Below are 27,049 nucleotides of genomic sequence, written 5' to 3'. Positions count from 1 at the left end.
TTTTGGTCCACTAAAGAGTAGCACTGCAGAATGGCAGCAATGAAGTGATGAGCTGGACAGCATTTGAAGGCCCAAAATCTGAATGACTTGATTTCTCACAGTAGCAGCAAAATAAGAGACCAGTAACACCTTACAGACTAATAAACAGTGCAATCCTAAATAGAACTTGAAGTCAATGGACTTACAATGGTTAGTTCTGCGTAGGATTGCATTGAAAATTTGTTCCAGTGTAAACTCTTATGAGTCAGAGCTCACCTCCTAAGATGCATTGAAGCATACATCCACTTGATGCTTTTATATTCACAACAGAAAGGGAGTGGATTGGTGTATGGAGATACTACAAAGAAAGACTGACTACAAATAAGATCCAATCGAAAGAGTTCACTCAGAGCGCTGAAATCTTCACATTCCTAAAGAAAAAATAAACTGCAAGTTCTGACTGCAGCATTGTAATGATGTACTTTATGAAGAAGGCATGGAAAATATATTAAGGAGACCAAAAACATTCACAGAGCATTTGGTTATCTCGGAAAAAGAAAATTAGGACTTTGAGGGCAAACATTAACTCTTGTGGCTGTAACCAATCATTCTGATTCTTTACACAAGGAGCTTCCTCCACCACTTATTCACTTTAAAGGAGGGGCACTCATGCCCATGCACACGAAGGAACCCAAGTGTGGCGCTGCAGCCTTGTTTCTGCTGAAATGAAAAGGAAATCCCTGGAGAGCGCACTGAGCCAGGGTGCTCAATGTGTAATGTAGAGAGGACTCTGAGGTCTTTCTTTCTGGGGTAGGGAGATAAACCACCATCCAACAGACTGCAGTTCTTTATGGGCATACTGGCTTGCCTCCTACAGTCTCTTCCAAGAGACATGGGGGCCCTTCTGTTGTTGGGGAGATGGGAGTTCTGCACATTCCCCCTTTCCACTGAAGACTTCCACATTGCTCTCGTTGCTATAGTTCCAGCTGCGTAGCTCTGTGGGTCTGCAGTTGAAAGAGTAAGATCCAGGTCCAATAGAACATTGAAGACCAACTAGATTTCCAAGGTATGGTCCTTTCCACCAACACTTTCCATGCTTCTTGCTATCTGTCTAACCTTTTTTAAAAAATCCCATCCTTCCTTCAAGACGTTTAGGGATGCATAGGTAACTCTTACTTTCACCATTTTATTTCCACAGCAAGCCTGCGAGGTATGTCAGGCTGAGAGTGTGTGTGACTGGTCTGGGTGAGCCTCATGACTGACAGGGATCGGAACGAGTAGTTTCCTCTTTTTGTATTCAAACTCTTATTGATGGTTGATTAGTTCAGTACAATTTAAACTGATATTTGTTTCTTTGTGATATTTATAGTTTGCCTTTCTCACTGAGACTCAAGGCAGATTACACAGCATGAGTCAGTACAGTCAATTTAGAGGAGTTGTACTTCTTCAAGCTGTAGCTATAAATAGAAAAGTATGGGGTCAGTAGAAAAAACTTTGTAGAAGCTTTGGCAAGTAGAACCCTGGCCTTCCATTTGAGAGAATTTCCACCCCTATACTTACAGTTGAGGGAAGACTGCATATAAGCATCCTCCCACCCTGTGCCTGGATTATAATATAAGAGGCCCTTCCTTTTTCCACTCCTTGTATCTGACAAAGGGGGCTTTGACCCTCAAAAGCTCACACGCTGGAAATCTAGTTGATCTTTAAGGTATTATTGGACCTGGATGCTGTTCACTAAGCTCTTTCAACCTGTTGTGTAAATTCTGCTCTGCCTTTACATCTCATATGATATAAACGAATCTCCCATATATCGATGTATTGTCGAAGGCTTTCACGGCCGGAGAACGATGGTTGTTGGGGGTTTTCCGGGCTGTATTGCCGTGGTCTTGGCATTGTAGTTCCTGACGTTTCGCCAGCTGCTGTGGCTGGCATCTTCAGAGGTGTAGCACCAAAAGACAGAGATGGCACTGAGAGATCTCTGTCTTTTGGTGCTACACCTCTGAAGATGCCAGCCACAGCAGCTGGCGAAACGTCAGGAACTACAATGCCAAGACCACGGCAATACAGCCCGGAAAACCCCCAACAACCATCTCCCATATATCCTTGATAAGAATGATAATGGGGCAGGAGCACTGACTTTCCCCATTGCATGCACCTAACTGTTCCCCTGAGAAAACAGAAATGTTGTTCCTGCAAGTCAGAGGGCACCTACGAGGGAGATTAGGCTATGAAAGAATGGTTTGCCAAAGACTGCTGCTTTAGTTGTATAGTGAAGAAGTGTATCTGTATCCACACAGGATGTTTGGTACAAAAATGAGTATCAGAAGCCCCTGCATATGCAGCCCTCTGGCTCACAACTCTATCCCTGTTCAGTCCTAGAAGATCAATGTCAGGGTACCTTCTTAAATTATTTGAATTATATGGGTCTAGTTTTTTGAGTGATACTTATTTTGATTACACAAGGAAATGATGTTGTTCCTAAAAGATAATTACCTTCCAACTGAATGTAAATATTAGTTGCAGTTGAGTTACTAACACCCTCTGTAAGAGGAGCCAATGACCTTTCACCAAATGCCAAAGGTCTTAAGTCAGTGGGTAGAACAGGAACCAACATGTTAATCTGCTGCTTGAGAAGACGAGTTGTTCTAAAGTGTCATGGATGAATGATTTATTAAGAATGTGGTATTAATGTCACCCATGAAAAGCAGAGAAAAAAGACGAATCAAACACATCAAGTGTCATGCTATAGTTTCAGAGGTGTACAGATGAAAAGAATTCCAATGTTTATTTCTGTGTGTGTTGTAGAGGTTTGGGCTGCCCAGTTCTCTGCTTCAACTGCCATGTACTTTACTTAACAGGCTTTCTAAAAATAATTTTGGAATTAGCAGTGGTAAAGTTTGCCAAAGTTTTCATTTGGAGTTTTTCCCCCTCCTCCTTTACAGTTTACTAATATGCCACAAGAACAAGTGCATATTGGTTACATCACATGATCACATCAACATTCTACAGCGCGCTATGATTTAACAAATGTGTATATTGCACTGGAATGCTTCAGCATCCTACAAATGGAAAAATAAAAAGATCCCAACTGAAAACTGGCATAAGCTGCAGACAAGCTTTGGTCAGACCAAAGTGATAATGCAAACTAAAAATCCAGCATGAAATTCAGCAAAGTAAAATTTGTAGCATGTAAATGCAGCTTTCGAAATCTGATAAACTGGGTCCTTCAATAATGTTGGCTTCCACCACTAAATTCCTGTTTTCTTAAGAATAATATTCTCCTTAGCTGTTTTATGCTGCCCTGTTCCCTATGTCTGCTAAGAGGGTGTCTTGTGACAGCCTCACATGTGGCTATATGAGTAAATTCATCAACCATTCAGTCCCTTTAAACTAGCGCTTCAGTATAATTCCCCCTACAATTCATTGTTCCTTCAACCTTGCACAGTACAGATATGAAATGCAAATGGCTCAAAGAAGATATGGTGAGGCAGATGGTGGTGGTGGAAAGTGTCATCAAGTCATAGCTAATTTATGTTGATCCCTACTGGGGCTTTCAGGGCAGGAGACTAACGGAAGTGGTTTGCCATTGCCTGCCTCTGCACAGCAACCCTGTTCTTCTTTGGAGGTCTCCCATCTCATTTCGAATCAAAGCCAACTCTGCCAACTCTGCTTAGCTTCTAGATGAGATTGGGCTTGCCTGGACTATCCAGGTCAGGGCGGCAAGGCCGACAGCTCCTTTGTAATTGTCACTTAGTATAATTTCTAACTGCCAAACCCCAGCAATAACTAAAGGGAAGCCCCCGGAAAAGGACACGTAAATTACAAACCGGAGAGCAATGCAAGTAATTGCATATGAAAACTAGTTTTGTCTTATTGATTCCATCTATGGACACATGGACTGCCTTTTCCTTTGGTTGCACTCTCCACTTTCGATTGAGCTTATCATTGTATATATATGAATTTTTGTAATTGCTCTTGGCGACGGACCACTCTATTGTAACTATTGTAAACTGTGTTGCACATTCTTGCACTTTTGCACTTTTGTATATATATAAAATTTTTCATATGCAATTACTTGCATTGCTCTCCGGTTTGTAATTTAACTGCCAAACCCCAGCAAGCCATAATAGTAAAGAAATTAAGGCAGGTAGCGTGGGACTGAATGGTTTTCCTTAGCTGCCTAAGCACGGCATGCAATTGCCGCTGCAGCACTAACCTCAGAATCAAAACAGCTATAGGAATTTCCTGAGACTGGGAAGCCCAGGAGGAGATGTCATCCAGCAAGCAAACCTTAATTCACTGTAGACTTAAAAAAGTCACCCTCCCGCCAACCCCGGCTTGTATCAGTACTCATTTGGCTTGTAAAGCTTCCTTCAGCTAGTGGAGCATATTGTTAAAAGCAGGGGTCATTTTGTAGAAAAAGAACTGGAGGAACTCATTAGCATAACTCATTAGCATATGCCACACCCATTGACATCACCAGAAGTGTGTTATTAGCATGACTGATTGGCATATGCCACACCCCCTGACATCACCTATCCTGGCTGTTTTGGACCCAATCCTGGCTATTCAGGGCCGAAATTGGGTCCAAAATGGCAAAAGGGGGCCCAAAATGACAGAAAGTGGCCATTTTGGGTCACTTTTGGGCCCAGACCAAAATGGCCCAGGTCAGGTCAGTGCTGGGCAGGAGAGGGTTTCCTCACCCAGCACCGACCCGATCCGGGCTGTTTCGGCGCCGATCCAGGCCATTTTGGCCCCAATACAGGCCGAAACGGGCCCAAAATGGCCAAAAGTCAGATGGGCAGGGCCACCTGACATGTGACCTCTTTGGAGAACTGCCGGAACTGCGTTCCTGTGCGTTCCCCCTCAAAATGAGCCCTGGTTAAAAGTAAAGTCATTACCCTTAGATGTGCTTTTAATGGCAACAGTATCACATTTATTTTTATGTATATAAAACTTGACGTGGCACTTTTGCACCACAAAAATCTTGTTTCACAGTCAGCAGTATTGCACAAATATGGTCTTCGGTCCAAAGCATTTAAACTGTAGTTAGAGCAGTTGCAGCCCCCTTTTCCTCCTCACTTTGCTGAATGCTTTTTAACCAGGTCTATGTATTCCTGCACATCATCTGGAGACCCCAAGACAATAGGCACACGCTGGTGAATGTTTTCTGGCACAATGTCCAAGACTGCCTCCCTTCCTGTTGTCGCCAGTCCTCCAGCCTTCTCAATGATAAACGCCATGGGGTTGCATTCGTACAGTAACCTCAACTGGAATGTTTACAGAGAAGTAAAAAAACAAGGAATGTTATCAATCATCTGAATTACACTTAATGCAATCAAGTACGTGCTGTCAAACAAGAGACAGGACCATCTACCAGGATGGAAGGGCCCTTTTAGCTTAAAGGGAAATTACCAAGTAGTGTCTTTCACGACCTCTGGTAGATAGGGGAAAGCAGAGTCAAGAGAGAGCAACTCTGCAAATGCCTCAGGGCAACCTGGCTCAGAGCTTTTAGCAGCAACATTAACTCCTACTGGACAGCCCCCAGTTTATGGGAGGAAACAGTGGGCAATCCAAAGCTTGTAGCACCAATGGTGTTACTCAGCTTGGCTTGCTTCAGGGCCATTTTCACATATTGCCATTCATTTCCTGAAGGCATGTTATAGCCACTAGGTGGTGTAAATAAGAGGACTTGCCTCTTTTCCTTTATAGCACTGATAAAGGTGAGTAGGGCATTTTGAGAAGTAAACTTTCAAGAATTTCTGCACCTCTTTCTCCCCACCCCACTCCGCCAAGGCATAGTACGGCATTGATCCAAGTCAGGGCCATGTGTGGCTGCAACGTGCTTTTAAAAAACAATTGGAGATCATTGTCACATCTGCCTTGACCCTCCATATTACATTCACAAATGCTGGACTGAAGAGTGCACCATAAATGTATGGAAATTCTGGCATGGTGTTGCAGAAAGCCACAGCTTTGACAATATTGACTCCTTTCCACACATTTTACACCAGCAGATGGATTTTATGTTCCCTATTATGGAAAAGGTGCATGGAAGATTGATCAATGAAACTATGTAGGAGGGCAAGGACACTCCATTCATCAGTACTGTACAGACACCCCACTACTTGGACATAGAAGAAAAGGTTCTGCTCCGAGTCCTGACATTCTGGGTAAATGAGTAACTGCCCCCTATCTACAATCTGAAGCAAACATTGAAAGAGTTTCAAAATCCAGATTAAAGTTTTCTGCTGAATAAATATGGCACCTTCTCATGTCCAAATGGACTTAGTGATTTCTGTGGCAAACTTTCCTATCTGCTACTTCTAATTATTGAAATGTAGATGACGCTTGAATCCATTTGAAAATGTCTTAAAGGGATACCAACTTAGACTTGCAATACAATTGATTTAGTTTGTTCATATGCTGGCTCATGTTTGATTTAGATAGCCTTTTTCAGTATGCAAATATTTAACAAGACAAGAATTTCTAGGAAAATGAAATTGGAGGTAAAAGTACATGCTTAAAAGGCTGCCACAAGTTATTTACTCCTAATGTTCCACCCTGTCCTACTTTCAGAAGAAGGATGGCTGTTCTTCATACCTGCTTCTTGTAACCAATTTGCACATTTTTGACACACACAAAGCCTGTTTAACTGCAGGTGTCAATAAACGAAATTTTTTTTGCCTATGATTAAGGAAATGTTTTTTCTCATTTCCAAACGTTTAAAATTTATTGTTTTGAGCCTGATATGCAATGTCAAGTAATACGTATTCATGGAAGTTTCCTTTCTAACTTGATTCTGTTGGAAATAAAGGCCCAAGTATGTGCAAAATTGTAGCCTTACTTCTTCCAGGGCAAAGTACGTAAGCTGAACTAGGGAAAACACAGAACTTTAAAGGCTACTGGAAACTGGACGAAGTTAGGCACCTGTGAGAGCTTTGCCAGAAGTGTTACACTCAACACCAACAGCAAAGGAAAAGACACACCCGACTACACAGGGGCACACTACAGCTTCAGCAGATTTTATCTGCATTAGAAGAATCAGTTCTGGCACAAAAAGGTCAAAGGCTTATGTATAGGTTTGCCAACTTTCAACTTTTGTATCATTCACAGAGACACACAAATTTCTCTCTGGAAAAGGGACTGTATGATCCAGAGCCCTGCTCTGTGTCTTTCAGAAAACATCCTTACTTATATTTTCTATATGGCCCACTAATTCTTCTGCATTGGCCAGGTACATATTGCCCAAATTCCCTGCATGTTTGAGCGGGAGTGCTACCATTTCTATGATAGGGCATTGTGCCGATGTGTGATGATGCCATACCATGCATATGGGAAGAACATGCTCGAGAAGAGGCTGGGGAGGTCAACTAAGATGCATATGCTACTCAGCTCAAGGAACACGGAGAGAGAATGCAAGTGGGCCAGTACCGCTGCTCTTCTCTATTAAATAAAGGAAAACCTCTCTCAGTCTTTGTCCCATGTGCCAAGACTTGGCACCTAAAAATGTTTAGAAACAAGATCAGTTGTAAAACTGGAATAAAAAACGGCAACAAATTATGAAGTTTTGTAAAAGTAGGTATATTTTAGTTTTACCTTTCCCTTGGGGCTCTTTGAGTTGGCAGGATATAAAAAGATTCCTCCATACACCAAAGTACGGTGCACATCAGCGACCATGGAACCTATGTACCTGCTGCCATAGGGAGAACTACCATCCTAGAAGAATTGTTCGATAAAACATTTATTAGGATAAGTTTCATTTTAAGGTGATAGTGAGACCATTTTCAAAGCACAGGTCCAGAAAGCAATTGGGTATCTGCTTCTCATTGGATTCTATAACCCCCAACTGTGCAAGCCAAACCACTGCACACCTGAAAGTAATGTGAAAAGGAAAGGAACCATTCCACATTTGTAGAATTGGAGGACTGGATCTTTGGAAACAGCAGGCACAGTGCAATCCTAAGCAGAGTTACTCCGGTCTAAGCCCGTAGTCTAGAGAAACTCTGTTTAGGATTGTTGATCTTCTGCATAGTGATGCAGACAAGCATTCAGTTTCTTTCCAACATTACAATTTTCCTACAATGAACATTCATATTTATTTTACCGCATATATTAGTGCTTTTATGCACAGTGAAATAGATGTGTGCTGTTACTATGAGCAGGAATCCACATGTACCTTTCATCCCTTTTTCTACATGCAAAGCTTTTCAAGCAGGAAATGTTTGAATCAGCCCCTAAAGCTCTTTGATATATCATGCCAATTTCAATAACCCCAAGATTTGCTATTGCTTCTCATTCTGAACGCAGGCTTTGGACTATACTGCAGAGTTATATAAAGCAGATACACATGAAATTGGTATTACTTTGTATCTATTTGTATCTTAACTGAAAATTTCTTCACAGAATGTGTAAGTTTACCTGTGGGAACTTCTTCTTCTTAAGGTATTCTGTGACAGCAGGGTCAAAGTAAGCAGCATATCCCTCATTGAGACTGTAGATATTTCCTTTCTTCTTGATTTTTACATCCTTGTTGACTAAAATGAATTCCCCAATTGCCTAGCATTAAAAAAAAAATCAAGATTTTTATAGCAGATACTTTATATCTGAGAAAATTCTGTCATTTACAAAACAGTTACTACGATATAAAGCAACTCTGGACAAGTTAGTGCAGGTATAAGAGGATGTCTGTAAACCTGAACTAGTCAGAGGCTTTGAATTAAACCTTGTTTCCTGATGGCAGAAGAGCCATTCCTCACGGATTCCTCCCTTCCGCTGCTGACCTTCACATCAACCCAGTACTTTCCTTGAGAGGAGGGGAGTGCAGGAGGGGAGGCAGGAAAGTTCTGCTCCTCTCACAGAACTTTAGTCATACTTCTTTGGATCCAAGCCAGAAAATCTGCACTATCACACCAACGGCATCTAGTTCAAATCCCTTGTAAAGCTGTTTACAAGTGATTAACAGTGTAATTCTAAGCAGAATTACATTCTTCTAAACAGGGCTTTTTTCTGGGAAAAGAGGTGGTGGAACTCAGTGGGTTGCCCTCGGAGGGCAATCAGTGGGTTGCTAGCGCGGAGGGCAATCTCAACTCCCCTCTGTCTGGAGATCAGGGGGTGGGGCCACCAGCCATGTGACCAGTTTCAAGAGGTTCCGGAACTCCATTCCATTGTGTTCCCACTGAAAAAAAGCCCTGCTTCTAAATGAATTGAAGTCAATGAAACTCTGCTTTGGACTGCCTTCAAAAATACCTTTTACAAACTCAGACACTTGTCCATTAGGATGTTTCCTCAATACCCTTTGGACCAATCATGCAAATTACTTGTTTAAACACAGACAAGATTTGTAAGTGGAAGTTACATTTTTGCAGTTATTTAAACGCTACTACATTAAAAAATAGGTTTAACAGCTTACGAGCATTTTAACACAATAAAAGTGGCATGCAATTGCTTAAACAAAAGCCAAGTGAAACTCCAGTTCGTAGAAACAGAATGAATATGGTCACACTCATAATAATTCTAATTCCAACTGTACGGCATGAGCTACGCTGAAAACATGCATTTTATTTCCAGAGTCTGATAATGGGATGGTGCTAGGATATTAAGGTATCACGCACACGAAAACACCCCACTTACGCTTTAAGACATCAGGATGCAATCTGAAAGTGTACAAGAACATCCATTGTAATTATTTATTGAACACAGAGATTAACAGAAGATAAACCTTTTTAGAAATAGCTGCTGAATATATAGGGATGCTTTAATTGCTAAGGATCTTTAAAGCTCTACATTAATGCTAGAACTAAAAGAAGCTAATGGATTTTTTGAAACATTTAATTATTAACCCACAGGAGATGTACAACTGTTTTTCATGATTGCTGGGATTTTATACCAGTTGATCTGCGAGTGCTTTTACTTCAGCAAAAAAACCCCAAAATACCTAAATTCATGATTGTATTTTTATCATTTATATGTACATATAGGGTTTAATGGAATATTATTTATCAGGTGATGTTACTTACCTCTAGGCCATGGAAAGCTTCAGCTACACATTTCCACAGTGACAGGACATTTCCTCCTGACCTATTGGCAACCCTACATATGGCTCATCCTACAGAGCACACAGTGCACCTGCCATTTTAAGAGTTTTTAAAAATTAGCCCAAGTATCTTTTGTCCTCAAGATGATGGTTCAGTGAGGTACAGCTTAAGAAAACGGTACCCTGGGTTCCTTCTCTACACAACAGGCATGCAAAGAAGAAGCAAGATGGTGGGAGATGGTTTGCCCAACAGGTGGACATCAGCTGTCAATTTTCAAAATCACTTCTTTGTTCTCCAATTCTGACCCCTCAAAGGCAAGAAAAAAGGGAGTTCAGGCTGGAAACAGGATTCAGCCACACTCAAGGAGAGCTGGCATAAGCAAGGGGAAGGGAAAAAATGAGCATTATAGTTGTTTTTTAACAAGACCAGAAAGAAAGTGAATGTTCTGGAGAGTAACTGAAGGGGAATTGATTGTGGGGGGTGGGGTGGAATAGCATTTGGAGGAGGTAGACAAATTGAAGGGGGAAATTATTTCAAATATGGGTAACTTGTCTTTACCCAAGCACAGGTTTAAGGCTGTCAACAATATGTTCAATTTAAACAAAATTGAAAAATAAAACCCCTATTCAGGTACCACCTCTGCCTAGTACCTGTTTACTTCTACTTCAGGGTAAGTTACCTGTCTAGTTCAGAATTGTTTCCTATAGTGAACAGCCAAATGTCTCACAAGTAGGGTTTGAATATGGTGAACTTTCTCCTGTTTTTATTCTGTAGCTCTTGGCAGTTAGAGTTAAACTGCCTCTGAACATGGAGTTTCTATTTAGATCTCTGAGAGAAGAACCAGAGTTGAAGGAGAATAAGCAGGAGGAGTTGTGTGTGGATGGAGCCTGAAAAAGGTCTGATAGGGATATCAGGATAGGTGTAGCACACTCTGTTTTTTGGAGGCACCAGAAGTCCTTGATGATTCATCATGCATTGTCCTATATGATTTTTAACTTTTTAAGCTCTCATATTTTACGTATAGAAAAACTGAGATGGAATCAGGATTGATCCACCCAGGCCACCTTGTAAGGCCACATCAAGAATTCTGAGTTGGGTCCAAGACCAGCACTATCCACAAGTAAGCTATTCTTTCATGAACATACACATGCACTTTTTTGTTCCTTTGCAATGACTGCTTCATTAATTAATTAATTTTTAAAGTGTGATCAGCTTTTTATTAATTTCCTTCCTCTTTATATAAATGATAAACATGTTTTGTTTTTTTAAAAAGAGAACCTTTTCACGGGATATAACTGCATTACTTACCGGATCAAGCATGAAACAGTTGACACCACTCTCCATAGCCAAAACAAGCATTGTGGCACTGCCATAGAGGGTATAACCAGCTGCCACAAGATTACGTCCAGGCTGCAGAGCATCTTTCTCAGAAGGTGCACCAGTGGAAACCTTGAGGAGGAGGAGAGAACTATCTTAAGCTAGAATGTTTAAGACTGAAGTATTTCTGCTTGTTCTCTTCTTCCTCTGAAGTATCAGAGAAAGGACATAGCTGAAGAATGAATACTGGAGGGAAAGTCTAATGCTCTAGTGCTAAGCAGACTTTTATTTTACTTAGGGTTTAACTGCTACACTGACAGTGCAATCCTAAGAACGTTTTCCTGGGACTAAGCCCCATTGAATAAAGTGGGATTTACTTCTGCGTAGCCCTGTAGAATAAGCCCTAAACTAAGGAAACACTGCTGGAAGGAGTGAAACTGCCACAGGGGAACATGCAGGGAGAATTGGCCCTTCCAGTATGTGTGCCTCAGGTCATAAGGGCTTCAAAGAGAAGCATTAGCACCTTGAATCAGACTCAAACAAATAGAAAGCCAGTGAAGGGACTTCAGAACAGGAGTAACCGCCCCAAGGGCTAGCTCTAGGTAACAAGTGTTGTTAAGAACTTTGCTGTTCAATTGATTATAATTATTCTACATAATATGTCCTACTACTAGATCCTAGATCTAATTAAAGCAAACAACAGGGTTGACCTTAAATAAAATCTCTTTAAATATTCAAAGTCATGCTAATCTGGTATTTCAGGTTCCTAAGATAAGGAAAATACTTGTAACAAAAACACACTCTTCAAATCATTTGTATTAATAAGAACCCACTTGTGTCAATGAAACTCTTACTAACTGAAGTGCTTTGTGGATTTCATTGCAAGCTTATATGCCGCATTGCAACTTCAATTCCCCATTTTTTCAAAAACTAGGATTTCACCATTATGTCTGATGGGGCCTGGTCATCAAATTGATTGTTTTAATGAGTTGAGCTGAATCATAATTTGATTCTGTCAGAACATAGTTGTCATTCTCATAAATCGTCACCATCAGTATGTATTTGAGAAGCCACTTCACAGTTTTGACACTGACAGGTAGATACCAGGTCCATAAAACAACTTCTGGTAAATAAAATATGTTGGATCCCACCTAAATGTATGCACGGAAGTGCAAGTTCCCCCCTCCCAAAGCAGCCCCAAATGGCCCCTGAAGTGCCACACCTAGTAGATCCTCAACACCATTGGAGGAGGTGCTGGAGGACTGCCACAGGAGGAAGGATGTGCCCTACTTCTTGTACATGTGGACAGTTTTGATGAGATCCAACCCAGTGTTTGTATATTGTTTTCTTTGTTACTTATAACTCCTTAATTTTCTAGAAGCAGCCATTTACTGTAACCTACCTTTCTGTAGATGGCAAAAATGGTTCCAATAGATACAAGGCAGTCAATATTAGATGAGCCATCAAGTGGATCTATGCAGACAATATATTTACCCTACAAGGTAAGAACATATGAATACACTCACAATATGCATGCAAACTAGTGCTTGTTCCTCTACTATTTGGGGGCAGGTTAGTGGTGGATGGGTTTTCAGGTAACTTTTCTCATTCTGCATATTTGGTATTACAAAGTTTTGTTTGGGAAGGTTTCCCATGCAGATGAGCCCTGAAGTACTAGCAAGAAACGAGCATCATGTTAACAATGCACTATAAAGCCACATATTTCTTAAAGGGAATGTTGTTTGTAGTTTATTGCCCAAGTGAAGTTTTGTCATTCTGATTTTAAACAGCTCAAGGTTTTAGATACAGGAACTCAAAGAACACAGGGCTTGTTTCAGCCTCAAAATACGGAGAAGTGTTTGGTAATGTCATCCTACCACATATTTCTCAAAGTCAATATTACTGCAGAAACCAGCAAAAACATTGGGGAACTTTGTTAGCAAATGTTCTGATCTTTTCAATCAACAAACAAGCCAAGAAATAAGAATAAGGGCACAATTCCCCCAGAAGCTCTTTCAGGAGTCCCATTGCAAACAAGCAGGGGTCACACAGGAAACCAATGTACTCATCTGAGGCTTACACCGGAGGTGCTTCCTGGCAGATTGTGCCCAGTTGCAACTTTCTGATAGGTTTGCAAGAAAGGAGGGAGAACTATTAGCTGAACAGTACTTTTTAATTCAAAACCTGAAGGCACTGTATACACTTTCATCCTATGGATTTCAAGGCAACCAGTGAATTTACACATAGGCAAGCTATTCTTGAACTTATTTCACTTATGTATTGAACTTTAGCATTTTAGGTAGTGTGGAAAAAAATACAAGTTTTCTTTTGAAATGTCTGCACTGTCATGTAGATGAGAAGAAAGAAAGGGGCTCTCCTTTGCTTAATTTCTGTTACTGGGGGGCCAAGTGCTCAGAAGCAGTTTTCTCTCAGTTCCCTCAGCAAAATCTGAATGTATGAACTTTAGTTGTTTGTTTGCTATGTCTATATACTAAATATGGATTTTTCTCGAAACTGCATCCTGTGGTCCAAGTTGCTAGACCAATAGTAACAAATATAAGGTCAAGATAAAAGGGAAGAAAGGGGACAGAAAGTCTTTACAGGGAAACATCAACAGGCATCAACCCATTTGTCCCTGCAAATACTTTCTCGAGGCTGGTTCTCTCTCCAGCTAGGCTCATTCCAATTTAAACTGACTGGGAGGGGAGGGGGGAGACTTTTGCTGCAGAGAAGTGAAAGATTAAACACTCCTTTCTGATCATCAAATGTCTCCTATAAAGTTCCCCTCTCTACAGCCTGTTTGCATTTTCTAAGCTCAGACAAGTACTGCCCTTTGTCCTGTGAAATCTGTATTTTGGTTAATTTTTATACATTTAAAGATAGCCTTTGTTAAAGGCCAACTTGAACATAAGCCTTGGGAAACTGTTAAGAGTACCAACTTGTTTATCAGCGTCCACTATGACAGCTTCTTTGTTTTCTTCTGATACAATCACACAAGTTGTAAAAGAGGACTTGAGCATGTTGAGCACCATGTCATTGGAAAGAACATCCAGCTTCTTCACTTGGTCGCCCGTCACATTGGTGGAACCAGAAATCCCATAGCTGAACCAAGAGAGAAAGAGACCACCAGACAATGACTAAGGAGAATGGCTTTTTGTAAACACAGGGACCTATTTCTTAGCCCCAGAGTTCTGTATAAATTTAACACAGACAGTGCAACTTTTGAGTGGGACTCTGGTCTTACCATATCACTGTCATCACTCAGGGCCAAGCTACAAGTGATGAATGACACGGGTTGGACACTTGTCAGCTTTCCTCAAGTTTTGATGGGAAATGTAGGCATCCTAGTCTTGCAGCTTGGCTCTCCGACTGCTGTCCAATGGACTTTTCAACTGTCACTTGTCCAACATTCTGCCAAGCTGCCTACATTTCCCATCAAAACTTGAGGGAAGCTGACAAGTATCCAACCTGTGTCATTCATCACTTGTAGTTTGGCCCTTAGAACGTCACTACTTTTCTCAAGGAAAATAATTTCATAGCAAATAGTATTTTTACAATCATTTAAAATAGCTGAAGATGGAAAGTAACTGTAAAAAAGTGGAAAGAATGGTTTCTTTCATTTCCCAAATAGAATCCCAACAGCTAAACTGCTAAAAGCTCTTTCTCTTTAATTATCTTGGATGTGACCCAGCCAGATGACCCCTTAAATCTGCCTGCACCCATCAAGATTTTAGCACATTATCAACATCTCCACTGAAAGTAACGAGTTGCCCCATCAAATTGCTAAACAATACAGGGTTTTCCATTAAAATATATTTCCCCATTTGTTTGTCCTTTAAAGCCAATGCCAAAGCAGAATTTACCAAGGCTAAATTGTGGGTGCTTTAAGCAATTTAATAAATGTACCTTGAACTGTAAATACTGTCTTGCTTCAAGGCAGCAACTCTGTCCATTCAATAATCTTAAAAGCCTGAGCCTGCTGCTTGATTTTTCAGAACATGCTTTTTGTATATTTTGTTATTTATTTACGCAATATCCTGTTTTTCTCTCCAATGGGGACCCAAAGCAGTTTACATAATTTTGGTCTCCCCCATTTTATCCTCACAACAACCTTATGAGGTAGGTTAGAGTGAGCGTGTGTGACTGGCCCAAGGTCACCCAGCAAGCTTCCATAGCAGAGAAGAAATCTGAACCTGGGTCTCCTAGCTCCTGGCTCTCCTAAATCCTATATGGCACTAAGCAAATATATCATGGTGCCTCTACATACTATTATTATATTAAAACTATATAAACTAATAATTCAAATGTTTTAATATCTTCTTTTATGAATCCACACACGAACAAGCCAATAGTGCCCTATGTTAGCAATGCAATGATTACACAGAACATACTAAGTGTTTCCCAGTAAAACATCAAGATAACTCAATTGAGAAGATGGAGACTGTCCAGAATGTACTACTGGGTACCACTTCTGTACTGGCTTGCCTTGCTGGTCACCCTGTTAAATTAGCTGAACTGCCTGGATGGAAAGGACCGCCATAACCTTTCGGTCCAGAGCCCCAGTTCAGTATATTCCAATCGGCATACACATGGAAAGAAGCGACATGTGTCTCATTCTGCAATCACTCTCCATGGCTGTGCTTGCAAAAGATGACCTTGCATCAGTGCTTGCTTAGAAGAGCCTCTCGTCATCTTACAATGTGTTTCATTCTGTGAACTGCCCTACCAGGTTTTTCTTTTTTAAGAAAATCGCAAACAAAGAAATGGGTGTAAAGGCTTGGAAAAAACATTCTCTGTAACAGAAAGGATGGAAACCTCTGAATAACAGGAAAAAAGATACTGAGTACCAGAGGTTTAAGAAAGAATATGGAACGTATGAGAAATAGTACTGAAGGTACATATAATACAAAAATTGCTAAAGGATTATATTTAGAAACTTACAAAACCATAATTACTACAACTGGACATATGCTATAAGGAGCTACAAGTGGAAATGGGACATGATGCTGGCTACATTCCTGTTTCAATGTATAAATCTTCATCAGTCGAGTGACTTTATATAAATGATTTTAAATACAAGAATTCAGAAGCTAATTGATGTAACTTCAATTTTCATTGGTCTTAGACAACCTTGCACTTGTAAATTTGGAAGCCAGAGACTCAAAGAACAAATCGTAATATGTGATTTCAAAGACAAGCAATGTAGCTCATATTCAAAGGACAACTTTTGTAAATATAGTATGCAGGTGTACTATTTGTACATTGCATACAAATCTGTACATACATTTAATGCAGGTTAATGACCATGGAATTACACAGAGCATAAGGGGCTCTGCTAATCCATTTAAAGTAACGGTATGCATCCCAAGATCTGAAAATGAAGACATGATATTTCCATAAGCAAGGGTGTCAAGTACCCCTAGCCAAAGGGGGATGTTTTAGAGATGCAAGCTATATTATCAGATCTATCTAGAATACTTTGGTTGTGTCCTTTCTTCCACAGGACTGCATACATGATTCTCCCTTTCTTATTTTATCCTCACAACACCCCTCTGAAGCAGGTTAGGCTGAAAGAAAAGGACTGTTCCAAGCAAGCTTCATGGCAGTGTGTGGCCATGAAAAGACCTGCCAGAGCCCTCTAGGGATCTAACCACTAGGAAACACTGGCTCTTGTTCACTGGCTCTTGTTAGCACTGTAAGTTAATACACTTGCCACAACTTTTGGCACTCAAGGTTGTGTGGGCAGGTTCATAAAGCAAAAGGAAACCAGGATGTTGAGCTTATGGGCAGGGCTTGAAAATCCTGATCTAGGGGAGGGAGAGACGGCGCTCATAAACACAGTCCCGGAGACGCAGCTGCGGGCGGATAAGTCTGAAGCGGCGCCCAGAGACAGGCGACACCTGCTGATGCAGAAATATTCCCGCACCAATGGGGCGCAAAGGACGAGATCGAGGATCTGACCTGCATACGGGATGGGGGCTGGTCTCTCTAGCAGAGGCCGCGTTGGCAGATCAAGGGGCCCCTGCCTGCACCCGAGAGGCCCTAGAGTGGGTCGTCCAAGGCCAAAAGCGCTTCCCCGAAAAGGGCGCGGATATTTAGGACAGAGCCGAGCGGTTCCTTCTCCGCGCTGTGCGGGCGCGGGCCAAGGCGAGGGGCGTTCGCTCCCCGAACTCACAGGTTGGCGATGCCCGCTTTGCGCACGGCGGTGGAGATGGCTTTGACAGCGGTGCAGAGGGCGTTGAGCAGCTGGGTGAGCTCCCCGGTGCTCCGCGCTTTCCTTCCCTCCTCGACCACGAAGCGGGTCAGGGTGACCACGTTGGTGTCGAAAGTGGAGCGGTCCGTCATGATTCCGCAACGGTGCTGGAAGGGGGCGCAGACGGATCGGACGGCTCCAAGCTGCAGACTCGATCGCTCCCTCGAAAGCCCGGAGCTAAGGGCGAGGGGAGGGGGAGGGGAGGGCGCGGCCTCCCCAGGCGCCCAATCCTGAGAGGGGGTGTGGCGCGGAGACGCGCGATCGCTTCTCCGGCTGCTTTGCAGCAGCTCGCGAAAGGTTTCTGACCGCGCAGCTCCACGCCCTGGCGGGTTGGCTCAATGGGGCGGGGCTGCGCATTTCCGAAAACAGCTCGTAGCTTCGCACTATCCCTTTCCCTCCTGCAGGGAAGCGCGTCTTCCTGCAGGCGCCCCCTTTTCCTTCTCCACGCTTGTCCGCCTTTTCCCCCTTTGCAGCTGTGGTGCGCCCCCGTTTCTTCCCCCATATTTGTCGAATATCTGACAGTCACGTACTTCTTGTGGTTCCATTCCAACTTCTGCTTCTCTGTATAGCAAAGTTCCTGCGTCTATTTAGCAAAAATGAACAGTACTCTAGTGGCATCGTCGAGACCAGCGAGACTGTATTCCCGGATAAGCCTTCGTGGACTGGCGTTCTCAGCAAAAGCAAGAAGTCTTTTTTTTTATTTTTTAAGACTGCGGGAGCAAAGGGGAGGCTAAGGGGAAATTCGAGGCGGATTTTTGAGAGGCAGTAGAAAGGGTGAGCTGAGCTTTGCGACGGGGTGCGTGTGGCATGCCTGTGCGGGCAATATCAGTTCATGTCTAAATCCACTATTTTTAGAATGTTCATCCACATCAGTACCAATATTGTACCGATTATTTTTCCTGGTTCATCTTGCCGGACATAGGGAGAAACTGCAGCGCTCAGATTTTCAGATCAGGCCAGTTTCTATTCATATGGAGTGTTGAATCAGTAATAAATTGGCTTTTCCTATATTAATTTCAGGTGGGTAGCGGTGTTGGTCTGTAGTAGAAGGGCAAGATTTGGGTCCAGTAGCACCTTAGAGACCAACTAGATTTCCAGGGGGTTAGCTTTGGAGAGTCAATGACTCTTGAAAGCTCATACCTTGGAAATTTAGTTGGGCTGTAAGGGTCTACTGGACCCAAAACTTGCTCTTTTCCATTATTGTTGTTGTTTGTTTGTTTGTTTGTTTAGCAGCAACCTATATGGGATTTTGGAATGACCTTTTAAATACAAATAAGTATGTGTAAAATATTACCTCCCACATAGTCCTGACGTAACTGCACTTGTCCTTGATCGTTACAACCAGAAATTCTAGTGGTGCCTTGTTAGGTTTCCCATGCTTCTTCCTGAAAGTTTTCCACTTCCTTTTCTTTCCTTCTAGTTTCCTTTTAGCTTTCCATGTGCGGTACTGTAAATAAAATTTGATCGGCTACTACATTGGACCACCATGGGATTTGTTGCTGTTCCACCACAGAACCAAGCACATGAATCCTGAGCACAGTGGAACTTCGGCCGGAAAGCCATGGAATCCTCCTACAGTAATAGTCGGAGCCCGTGGTGAGCTACTGCGCTGGCAAATGAATGCACAAGACATGGCAAGCATGACTCCTGTGCCAGAATATGGGGCTGCAATTACAAATAATCTGAAGACACAGAACATCCATTAGTGTTGCAGTACTGGAAACAACAATCTCAATTTCCAAATGCAGCACAATAACATTGCACAAGGGTTTTGAGTAGAAGTGCCGTGTGTGTGTGTGTGTGTGTGTGCACGTGCGCACATGAGTGTGTGTGGGAGAGAGAGATGGGGGTATAGATAATTCAGCAATGGTATGCTAAGGGAATTTCTATTACTACAAAACCAGTTATGTAAATGCTGCCTTAATAGTTTGATAATGAGCTTTCAAGTTTGCAATTGACCTAGCAGGACTAACCTGCTCTGTTTACCGAGTTTAGGATGGCATCTTGATGCTGCTGGTTCAAGCTGTCATCTTTCTATGGTATTTGCATCAGTCTAAAAATTGCTCCTGTAATTAAGCATGCAGTTAAAGTATAAGACTCCAAGTTAGAGCAACCCACTGAACAAAACACTTTAAATTTTGTATGAAGCTTCTTTAGAAGGGTAACTCATATGATGAGGTCTAAATGAGGTAAGAATACCACTGAAAGTTTAATCAAAATTTTAAAAATCATTGCAGGACCCATTAATTCCAAACTATTCTTTTAAAACAGTGTGAAAAGATAATTTGATGTCACAAGTTATTCTTATCTTCTATTGCTGTATTATTAATTTGGAGTTTTATTATTATATAAAATATATTACATTATTATGACTGGTATGAGAGATGTAATTCACACATACATCTTTAATGTTGTTGATGGCTTTTATCCTCAACAATAAAGGATGGTTTATGTTCATTTTACAGATGAGGAACTAGAGCTGGGAGACTTTCTGAAATCAATCTATGGCTGAGTTGAAAATTACAAAGATTTCTTGTCAGAAATTAATGAGTTAAGCATCAACTGAAAACGAGTCCCCTGGGAAGAAGTTCTGGTTATACCACTAAATGACAGCAGGTCCTCTCGGGGCCAAGCTAGGAGTGGCCCTGTGTGAAGCAAGTATACAGGAGAGTACAGGAGACTGGGATGGACCAGGAGGTCCTCTTACGGTCACACATCTGCAAAGGGCAAATCACTGTTGATGAAGTGGGCCTTAGAAAGCGATGATGACACAAACCACAGCTGGTCCCACATCACCATCCTAAACATAGTTACAGCCTTCTAGGGCCATTGTCTTCAGTAGACATAGAAGGATACAACTCTGTTTAGGACTCCCTGATATTTATTTATTTTCTTCATTTATCGTTTACCTTTCTCATTGAGACACAAGGCAGATTACAGAGTTTAAAAACAATGCAATAAAAACAGTGTAATACTTACAACAAACAGTGCAACAAATCTGGGTTACAGAATTATTTATTTACTTAACTTATACCCCACCTTTCTCCCCAATGCAGGCAAGAAGCTGCTTACATCATTGTCTCCTGCATTTTATCCTCGCAACAACTATCCTAGTTAGGCTGAATGACTGGCCCAAGGTCACACAGTGAGCTTCCATGGCAGAGGGGAGAATAGAGCTGGATCCCCCAGTTCTTAGTCCAACACTCTAACCTCAGCATCACACTAGCTCTCAATGAGAAAATAATGCAAAAAAGCTATCATTTTTATAATAAAGCCTTTCTGTACTGATGAGCTTAGACGAGTAAGCAAGCTAAAAGAAGACTGACTCCTAATAGAAAACTGGATTCAGCAAAAAATACAAAACATTGTATTTGTTTTTCCAGCTGTATTTTCAAGAGCTTTACTTATTATTTATTTATTTGTGTTATTTATAGTCCACCTTTCTCATTGAGACTCGAGACAGATTTCATAGTGCAAGTAAATACAGTATCTGAAAACAAGCAGAAGTCTGATACAAGAGCTGAAACAATGCAGGAGGGGGGCGGGAAGCACAAGCAATTAAAATATGGCTTGTTACACAACGCATAAATAACCAATTGGGAGCATACTTACAGCAACAGTCAGACAGTATACAGTAGAATAATTGACGCAGGCAATTAATGTCACTGCGGTAGCACTTCCAGCAAAAACTTGCTAGTTTACAGTATATCTCACTCTGTTTTCTTTATTCCATTGTTTCCCCGATTACGTGAGCTGCTCTGAGTCTCAGCAAGAAAGGCAAACAGTATCTCTGTTCACAAGTTACTCTGAACACAATGTACACTTGGTGGTTTTTATGTGTGTTTTGAGAAATTCTCATGTTACAGTCAACACATGTGCAACTGAATATGTGATACAAACCTCGCATTCATCCAGGCAATAGTTTTCTGGTTTCATTGGTAAACACACACGGGCTCTTTCCTACAAACATATGTGCTTACATACAAGTAGGATGTGCATGCATTCGCTGCAACATTTGAACAGGGAAAACAAATACATGTGAGGTAGCTGAAAGGTTTGGAACTTGCAGCATTCATACAGCAGAGGAAACCTAGAGCTGGGTTGAGAGAAAGATATAGATACATAAAGGAAAGAATTCAGAGTCAGGAGTGGCTTGGGTTTCCTCATATGTTTTTTGAGAAGATGTGAAAGAGGAAAGTGGCCCACTGAAGACTGATAAGGCAGCCTTGAACAGCCATTCCCTGGATCTTTGATGTGTTGATGTTCCGAAAGATGCCAGGTTGGCTGGCCATTTAACTTACAAGGAGGGCCCCCACCATGGAGGGCATCCAGCAACCAGCAGCAAGCAAAGTGGTTGCAGTAGCTCTGACAACGTTTCAGGGTCTGTTGGGTTGGCAGCAGTGTAGGAGGAGGCAGTGAGCGAGCAGACACCCTTTGTTAACACTGCTGGGCAAGTCTGAGCTGAATGGCCCCCAGTGGTGCTGGCTTGCCTCTCTTCCACTATTTGAAACACAGAAACATCAATGTCAGATTTCTCACATGTGAAAAACAAGCAGATTGAAGTGTGCTTGTTTCAGATTACTGAATCAATTGATGGTCATATCCTACACTGTATGCAAGGCACATGTTATTTCAATCTAAGGCTGTGGACAAATAATGCTATTCAAAAGAGTTGAAGGTGTTATGATAAAACTATCATTGAATGTAGTCTATACATTCAGTCCCTTTCTCCTGCTCTTTTGTTTGTACTTGCTTATGAATTTCCAGATGCAGCTGGCTGGTTGCTTTTTAAGGAGTGGGGACACATCACTGAGGTAGGTAGACCTTGACCTCATCAAGCAAAGCCATTGTTATATTTGTTGTTGAGCGCAAAAAGTGCTTGAAAGTAGAGGTGGGCACGATCCAAAAAGAATTACCGATCAAGCTGATCGTGGATCCGCACCGGTGACGAACCCAAATCACCGATCCACACTGATCAACTCCTGTTTCCGATCCATGGATCGGGGAAGCCAAAGCGGAGGGGCGCCCCACGGTTCCCAGCTATGTGGGAAGGTGGCAATGAGCCGCCTCCCCTCAGGGAGGGGATGTTCTCTCTCTTTCTCTCTCTCTCTCTCTCTCTCTCAGAGCAGAGGGGGGAGTTTTTAACCCAGCGACGAGCCGCCTCCCCTCAGGGAGGGGACGTTCACACACACACACACACACACACACACACACTTAGAGCAGAGGAGGGGAAAAGTTTTTAACCCATCCCTGCCTCTCCAAATAGAGAGAGAGAGACACCCCATCAACATGTTTCAGCCAGCTTTTTTAAAAAAGCAGTGACAGAATCCTCCATTCCTCCCCACCCAATTTTAAAAGCAAGCAGCCAGTCTTCCAAAAGCATATTTTAAACACACACACAGAGCCGTGAATGAAGTTTTCCCACAAAACACATTGTTTTAAGAGCCGGTTAAAAACAGAGAGTGACAGACAGAAAAACAGCCATTCCTCCTACAAAGCCCCGTTTTTTTAAAAAAGCAAAAAACGTTTGGAGTGCCCATGGCTACAGAACACCCCCTTCCGCCTCCCTCCCCTAGGTCTCTTCTCCCAACTGGTGAGTGCATTGCTGCTCCATGGTTGGAAGGAAGCCCTGCTGATCAAGGAAAGCTGGGCTTCCATTCAGGTTTCCAGGGCGACAGAAGGAGGGCAAACACCGTTGTCTCCATTGTTGTTTATTTTGGTTTTGGAAATGCTGATGATACAGATACGAGAAGATAATGCAATCCGTGGAATAAAAATAAAGGACTTTTCCTATAAGGTCAGAGCTTTTGTGGACGATATAATGTTAATTGTGGAAGATCCAAGGGAGAATATGCCAAAGGTAATAGAGAAAATAAAGGAATTTGGAGATTTGGCAGGATTTTATGTAAACAAAAAGAAGTCAAAGATACTATGTAAAAACATGACTAAACAAAAACAACTATTAACGGAAATAACAGACTGTGAAGTAACAAGCAAGGTGAAATATCTGGGAATTGAACTGACTGCAAAGAATATAGATTTATTTAAAAACAACTATGAGAAATTGTGGACTCAGATAGAGCAAGACTTGATTAAATGGAACAGATTGAACTTGTCATGGTTGGGAAGAATTGCAGTAATTAAGATGAATGTGTTGCCAAGAGTGATGTTTCTGTTACAGACAATACCAATTATCCGAGATTCTAAGCAGTTTGAAAAATGGCAGAGGAAAATATCAGACTTTGTTTGGGCAGGCAAAAAGCCTCGAGTGAAAATGAAAGTGTTACAAGATGCAAAAGAAAGAGGCGGAATGCAACTGCCCAACTTAAGACTTTATTATGACGCAATTTGTTTAGTGTGGTTGAAAGATTGGATGATGTTGAAAAACCGGAAATTACTGGCCTTAGAAGAATATAAAAAAATATTCGGATGGCATGCATACTTATGGTATGATAAAGTAAAAGCGGACTCTATGTTCTTACATCATTATATTCGGAGAAGCCTATTCACAATTTGGAAGAAGTACAGAAATTACCTACAAGATGGAATCCCCTCATGGGTGGTTCCATATGAAGTAATAGATCCGAGAACTGTCGATAATGAACAACAGTGTTTAACATACAAGGAGATAACCCGAATGGAACTTTCTAAACTTAAAATAAAGACGCAAGATGAGTTATCTCCAAGTTACGATTGGTTTCAGTACAGACAGATCAGAGATCTTTATAACTCGGACTGTGTGAAGGGAGGGATAAGAATGGAGAATTCGGAATTAGAACAGGCACTTTTACAAGAGGACAAAAAGGAAATCTCTAAGGTATACAAAGTGCTGCTGAAATGGTATACTGAAGATGAGACAGTTAAAGTGCAAATGGTGAAGTGGGCTATTAATTTTAATAAAGAAATAACAATGGAGGTGTGGGAATACTTGTGGAAAAATACGTTGAAAATTACGACATGTACAAGAGAATGTCCATAAAATGATTTATCGTTGGTACTTGACACCAAAGACAATTGCGCTAGGGAACTTGAATATGTCTAATAAATGCTGGAAATGCAAGAAACATGAAGGATCTTTGTATCACATGTGGTGGACTTGTGAGGTAGCTAGGAAGTACTGGGGGGAAATAATAAAAGAGATAAGTGAGATTTTACAATTTCAAATAAATAAGAACCCAGAACTCCTGCTGCTGAACTTGGGAATGGAGAGCATTCCAGCACAATATAGGACATTGTTATTTTATATGACAGCAGCGGCTAGACTTTTGTATGCACAAAAATGGAAAGTGCGAGAAGTGCCAACTATCGAGGACTGGATTTACAAATTGCTGTACATGGCGGAAATGGACAAAATGACAAGAAAATTGAGAGACCTTGATCCAGGACAGTTTAACACGGACTGGGAGAAGCTGAAACAATATTTGGTGAAAAAATGGGAGGTGGGAGGAGAACTGTGGCAGTTTGAAAACTACTGAAATGTAATAAAACAAGAGGGGGGTGACTTTACCGGGGAGTGGGGAGTTAAATGAGAATTTCTAGGCAATTATTTTAGTGGATTATCATATTAAGTAGTAATTTCATTTTTGACAGATAATTGTATAATGGAGAAAATATACAATCAAAATAGAACGAATATAAGTATATAGAAGTTAAGTTAAATTGATTAACTTATGCTGAAGGTATATGGTGTTTATAGTCATATCAAGAATTTGGGTTAAACTGATCAATTATTATTGATAGACAGCTATATAATGGAGAAATTACATAAACAATATAGAGTATAAGTTAAATGGACACCAGTAAAGATGATATGCTAGAAATGTAATATTTAGTTGATATAGTGAAGCCTAGAAGAGAGTGAAAGTATATATACAAGGGACAAAATAAGTTTGATATGAGTAGGGGGAAAATGGACAAGGGGTTGGAAAACTGTTGGAAGTCAACAAAAAGGGGGGGGGGAAAGGGAGGGGTTAGAATAAAGATAGGTAAAGGAAATTGATTGTATGAAGTATGAAATATAATGATGTCTAATCCAATAAAAAAAATTTCAAAAAAAAAAAAAGAAGAAGGAGGGCAAACACAGCTCAGGCATTCCCCTGGCTCCATTGCCAGGGCAATAGATTGCTGGTGTCAGAGTGTCTGGATCACGATCAGATACCGATCAAGCCCCAAACAAGCCCCCCCCCCAACTGCTGGATCTGTTGCCGTGGATGGCACCGATCAGCCGGGTCCTGATGGCGCGAACGCCATTATCGGGGGTATTTTCCTATCATAATGCTGATCGTGCCCATCTCTACTTGAAAGTTTTTTGTGGAAAGAACAAATTCATACAAGCCTCATGAACAGAAATGCTAATAGGAGGATGTGTGAAAACCATGGGCACCCCTTTCGAGCAGAACTGGATCCCTTGGCCTTTACTGCTGGGGAGAAATGCCCTTGGGGGCAGTACAATAGAATGGATGAGCCTGTCTTGTAAGGGAAAGGGTAAAGATCCTCTTTCCACTTCCCTAGGGTAGCCAGGAGCAAAATGTCCTATTAACCATGTTAAAAGAATTTTGTCCACTCTGTATTGTTGTCAATCTTTTCAAAGGTCCAGTGTATGACCAACACTTCACACACTACTGCTGATGTAACAGAAAGAGAGTTTTCTTTTTGTTGGGATGGTTAACATAAAGCATCATTTACTGTGCAATCCTAAGCAGAGTTACTCTAGTCTAAGCCCATAGAAATCAATGGATTTAGACTGGAGTAACTGCTTAGGATTGTACTGTTCAAGTTCTAGCCTGCCATCATGTGGCATAATCACTGTTTTACAGTTACAACATTTCCAAATCAATGAGGGAGTATTTTCCTTTTAAGCAAACATACTTTTCTTGAACACTGTTTGGAAAAGAAGTTAATATTAGTAAAGTTAATTAAATGGTTAGGATCTTTTCTCTCAGTTAAAAAAATATGACCCTGATTAATCTGGTAGCACATTTTTAAAAAACAATCATTTCTCATTCTAATTTTCATGAGAACTGTTGGCAGTGGTGGAAAGTGCCATCAAGTTGCAGCTGACTTATGGTGACCCCTTTTGAGGGGTGACCACCTCTTCAAGGTGAGTGATGTTCAGATGGGGTTTACTGTTGCCTTCGTCTTAATGGCAACTGTAGACTTCCTGGTAGTCTCCCATCCAAGTACTAATCAAAGCTGACTCTGCTTAGCTTTGAAGATCAAGAATGATGGTTTAGCCGTGGCCATCCAGGTTAGGGCTTATGAAAGCTGCAGGTACCATTTTAGAAGATTCACAAGCAGATGACATACTTCAACTGCACTGTTGCACTCTTTGTAATTAATGGTATTGCCGCCATCAAGAAAAAGAGAGCTGCTATTTTTAAAATATTTTTTTACAATGCTTTTAAATGTTTTATATGAAATGTTTTAAATGTTTTAATGCTGTTATCCGCCCTGAGCCTGCTTG

At 41.4% G+C, this 27,049-nt stretch overlaps 1 protein-coding gene and 1 long non-coding RNA gene across 3 annotated transcripts; one reads left to right on the top strand and one right to left on the bottom strand.

Moving 5' to 3' along the window:
• Window positions 1-4,889: 4,889 nt before the first annotated feature.
• On the bottom strand, window positions 4,890-17,776 carry LOC129334284 (fructose-1,6-bisphosphatase 1-like). Its single transcript, XM_054986251.1, has 7 exons — window positions 17,509-17,776; window positions 14,273-14,435; window positions 12,736-12,828; window positions 11,325-11,465; window positions 8,401-8,538; window positions 7,579-7,698; window positions 4,890-5,249 (listed from the first exon to the last, which is right to left on the bottom strand). Exons 1-7 carry the CDS (start codon window positions 17,676-17,678, stop codon window positions 5,058-5,060), a joined length of 1,017 nt encoding a protein of 338 aa, XP_054842226.1. The 5' UTR covers window positions 17,679-17,776; the 3' UTR covers window positions 4,890-5,057.
• A 152-nt stretch (window positions 17,777-17,928) lies between these two features.
• On the top strand, window positions 17,929-20,043 carry LOC129334285 (uncharacterized). 2 transcript variants are annotated; one of them, XR_008597503.1, is made up of 2 exons: window positions 17,929-18,360; window positions 19,007-20,043. It is a non-coding gene; the product is annotated as an uncharacterized LOC129334285 (long non-coding RNA). The 2 variants fall into 2 exon arrangements; XR_008597502.1 differs by having other exon boundaries at window positions 17,929-18,606.
• Window positions 20,044-27,049: the final 7,006 nt, after the last annotated feature.

Source organism: Eublepharis macularius, chromosome 8 (genome assembly GCF_028583425.1).
Source record: "Eublepharis macularius isolate TG4126 chromosome 8, MPM_Emac_v1.0, whole genome shotgun sequence".
NCBI classification, from domain to species: domain Eukaryota; kingdom Metazoa; phylum Chordata; class Lepidosauria; order Squamata; family Eublepharidae; genus Eublepharis; species Eublepharis macularius.
The sequence above is the reverse complement of the archived record's forward strand: the minus strand, read 5'-3'. Positions and strand labels throughout refer to the sequence as shown.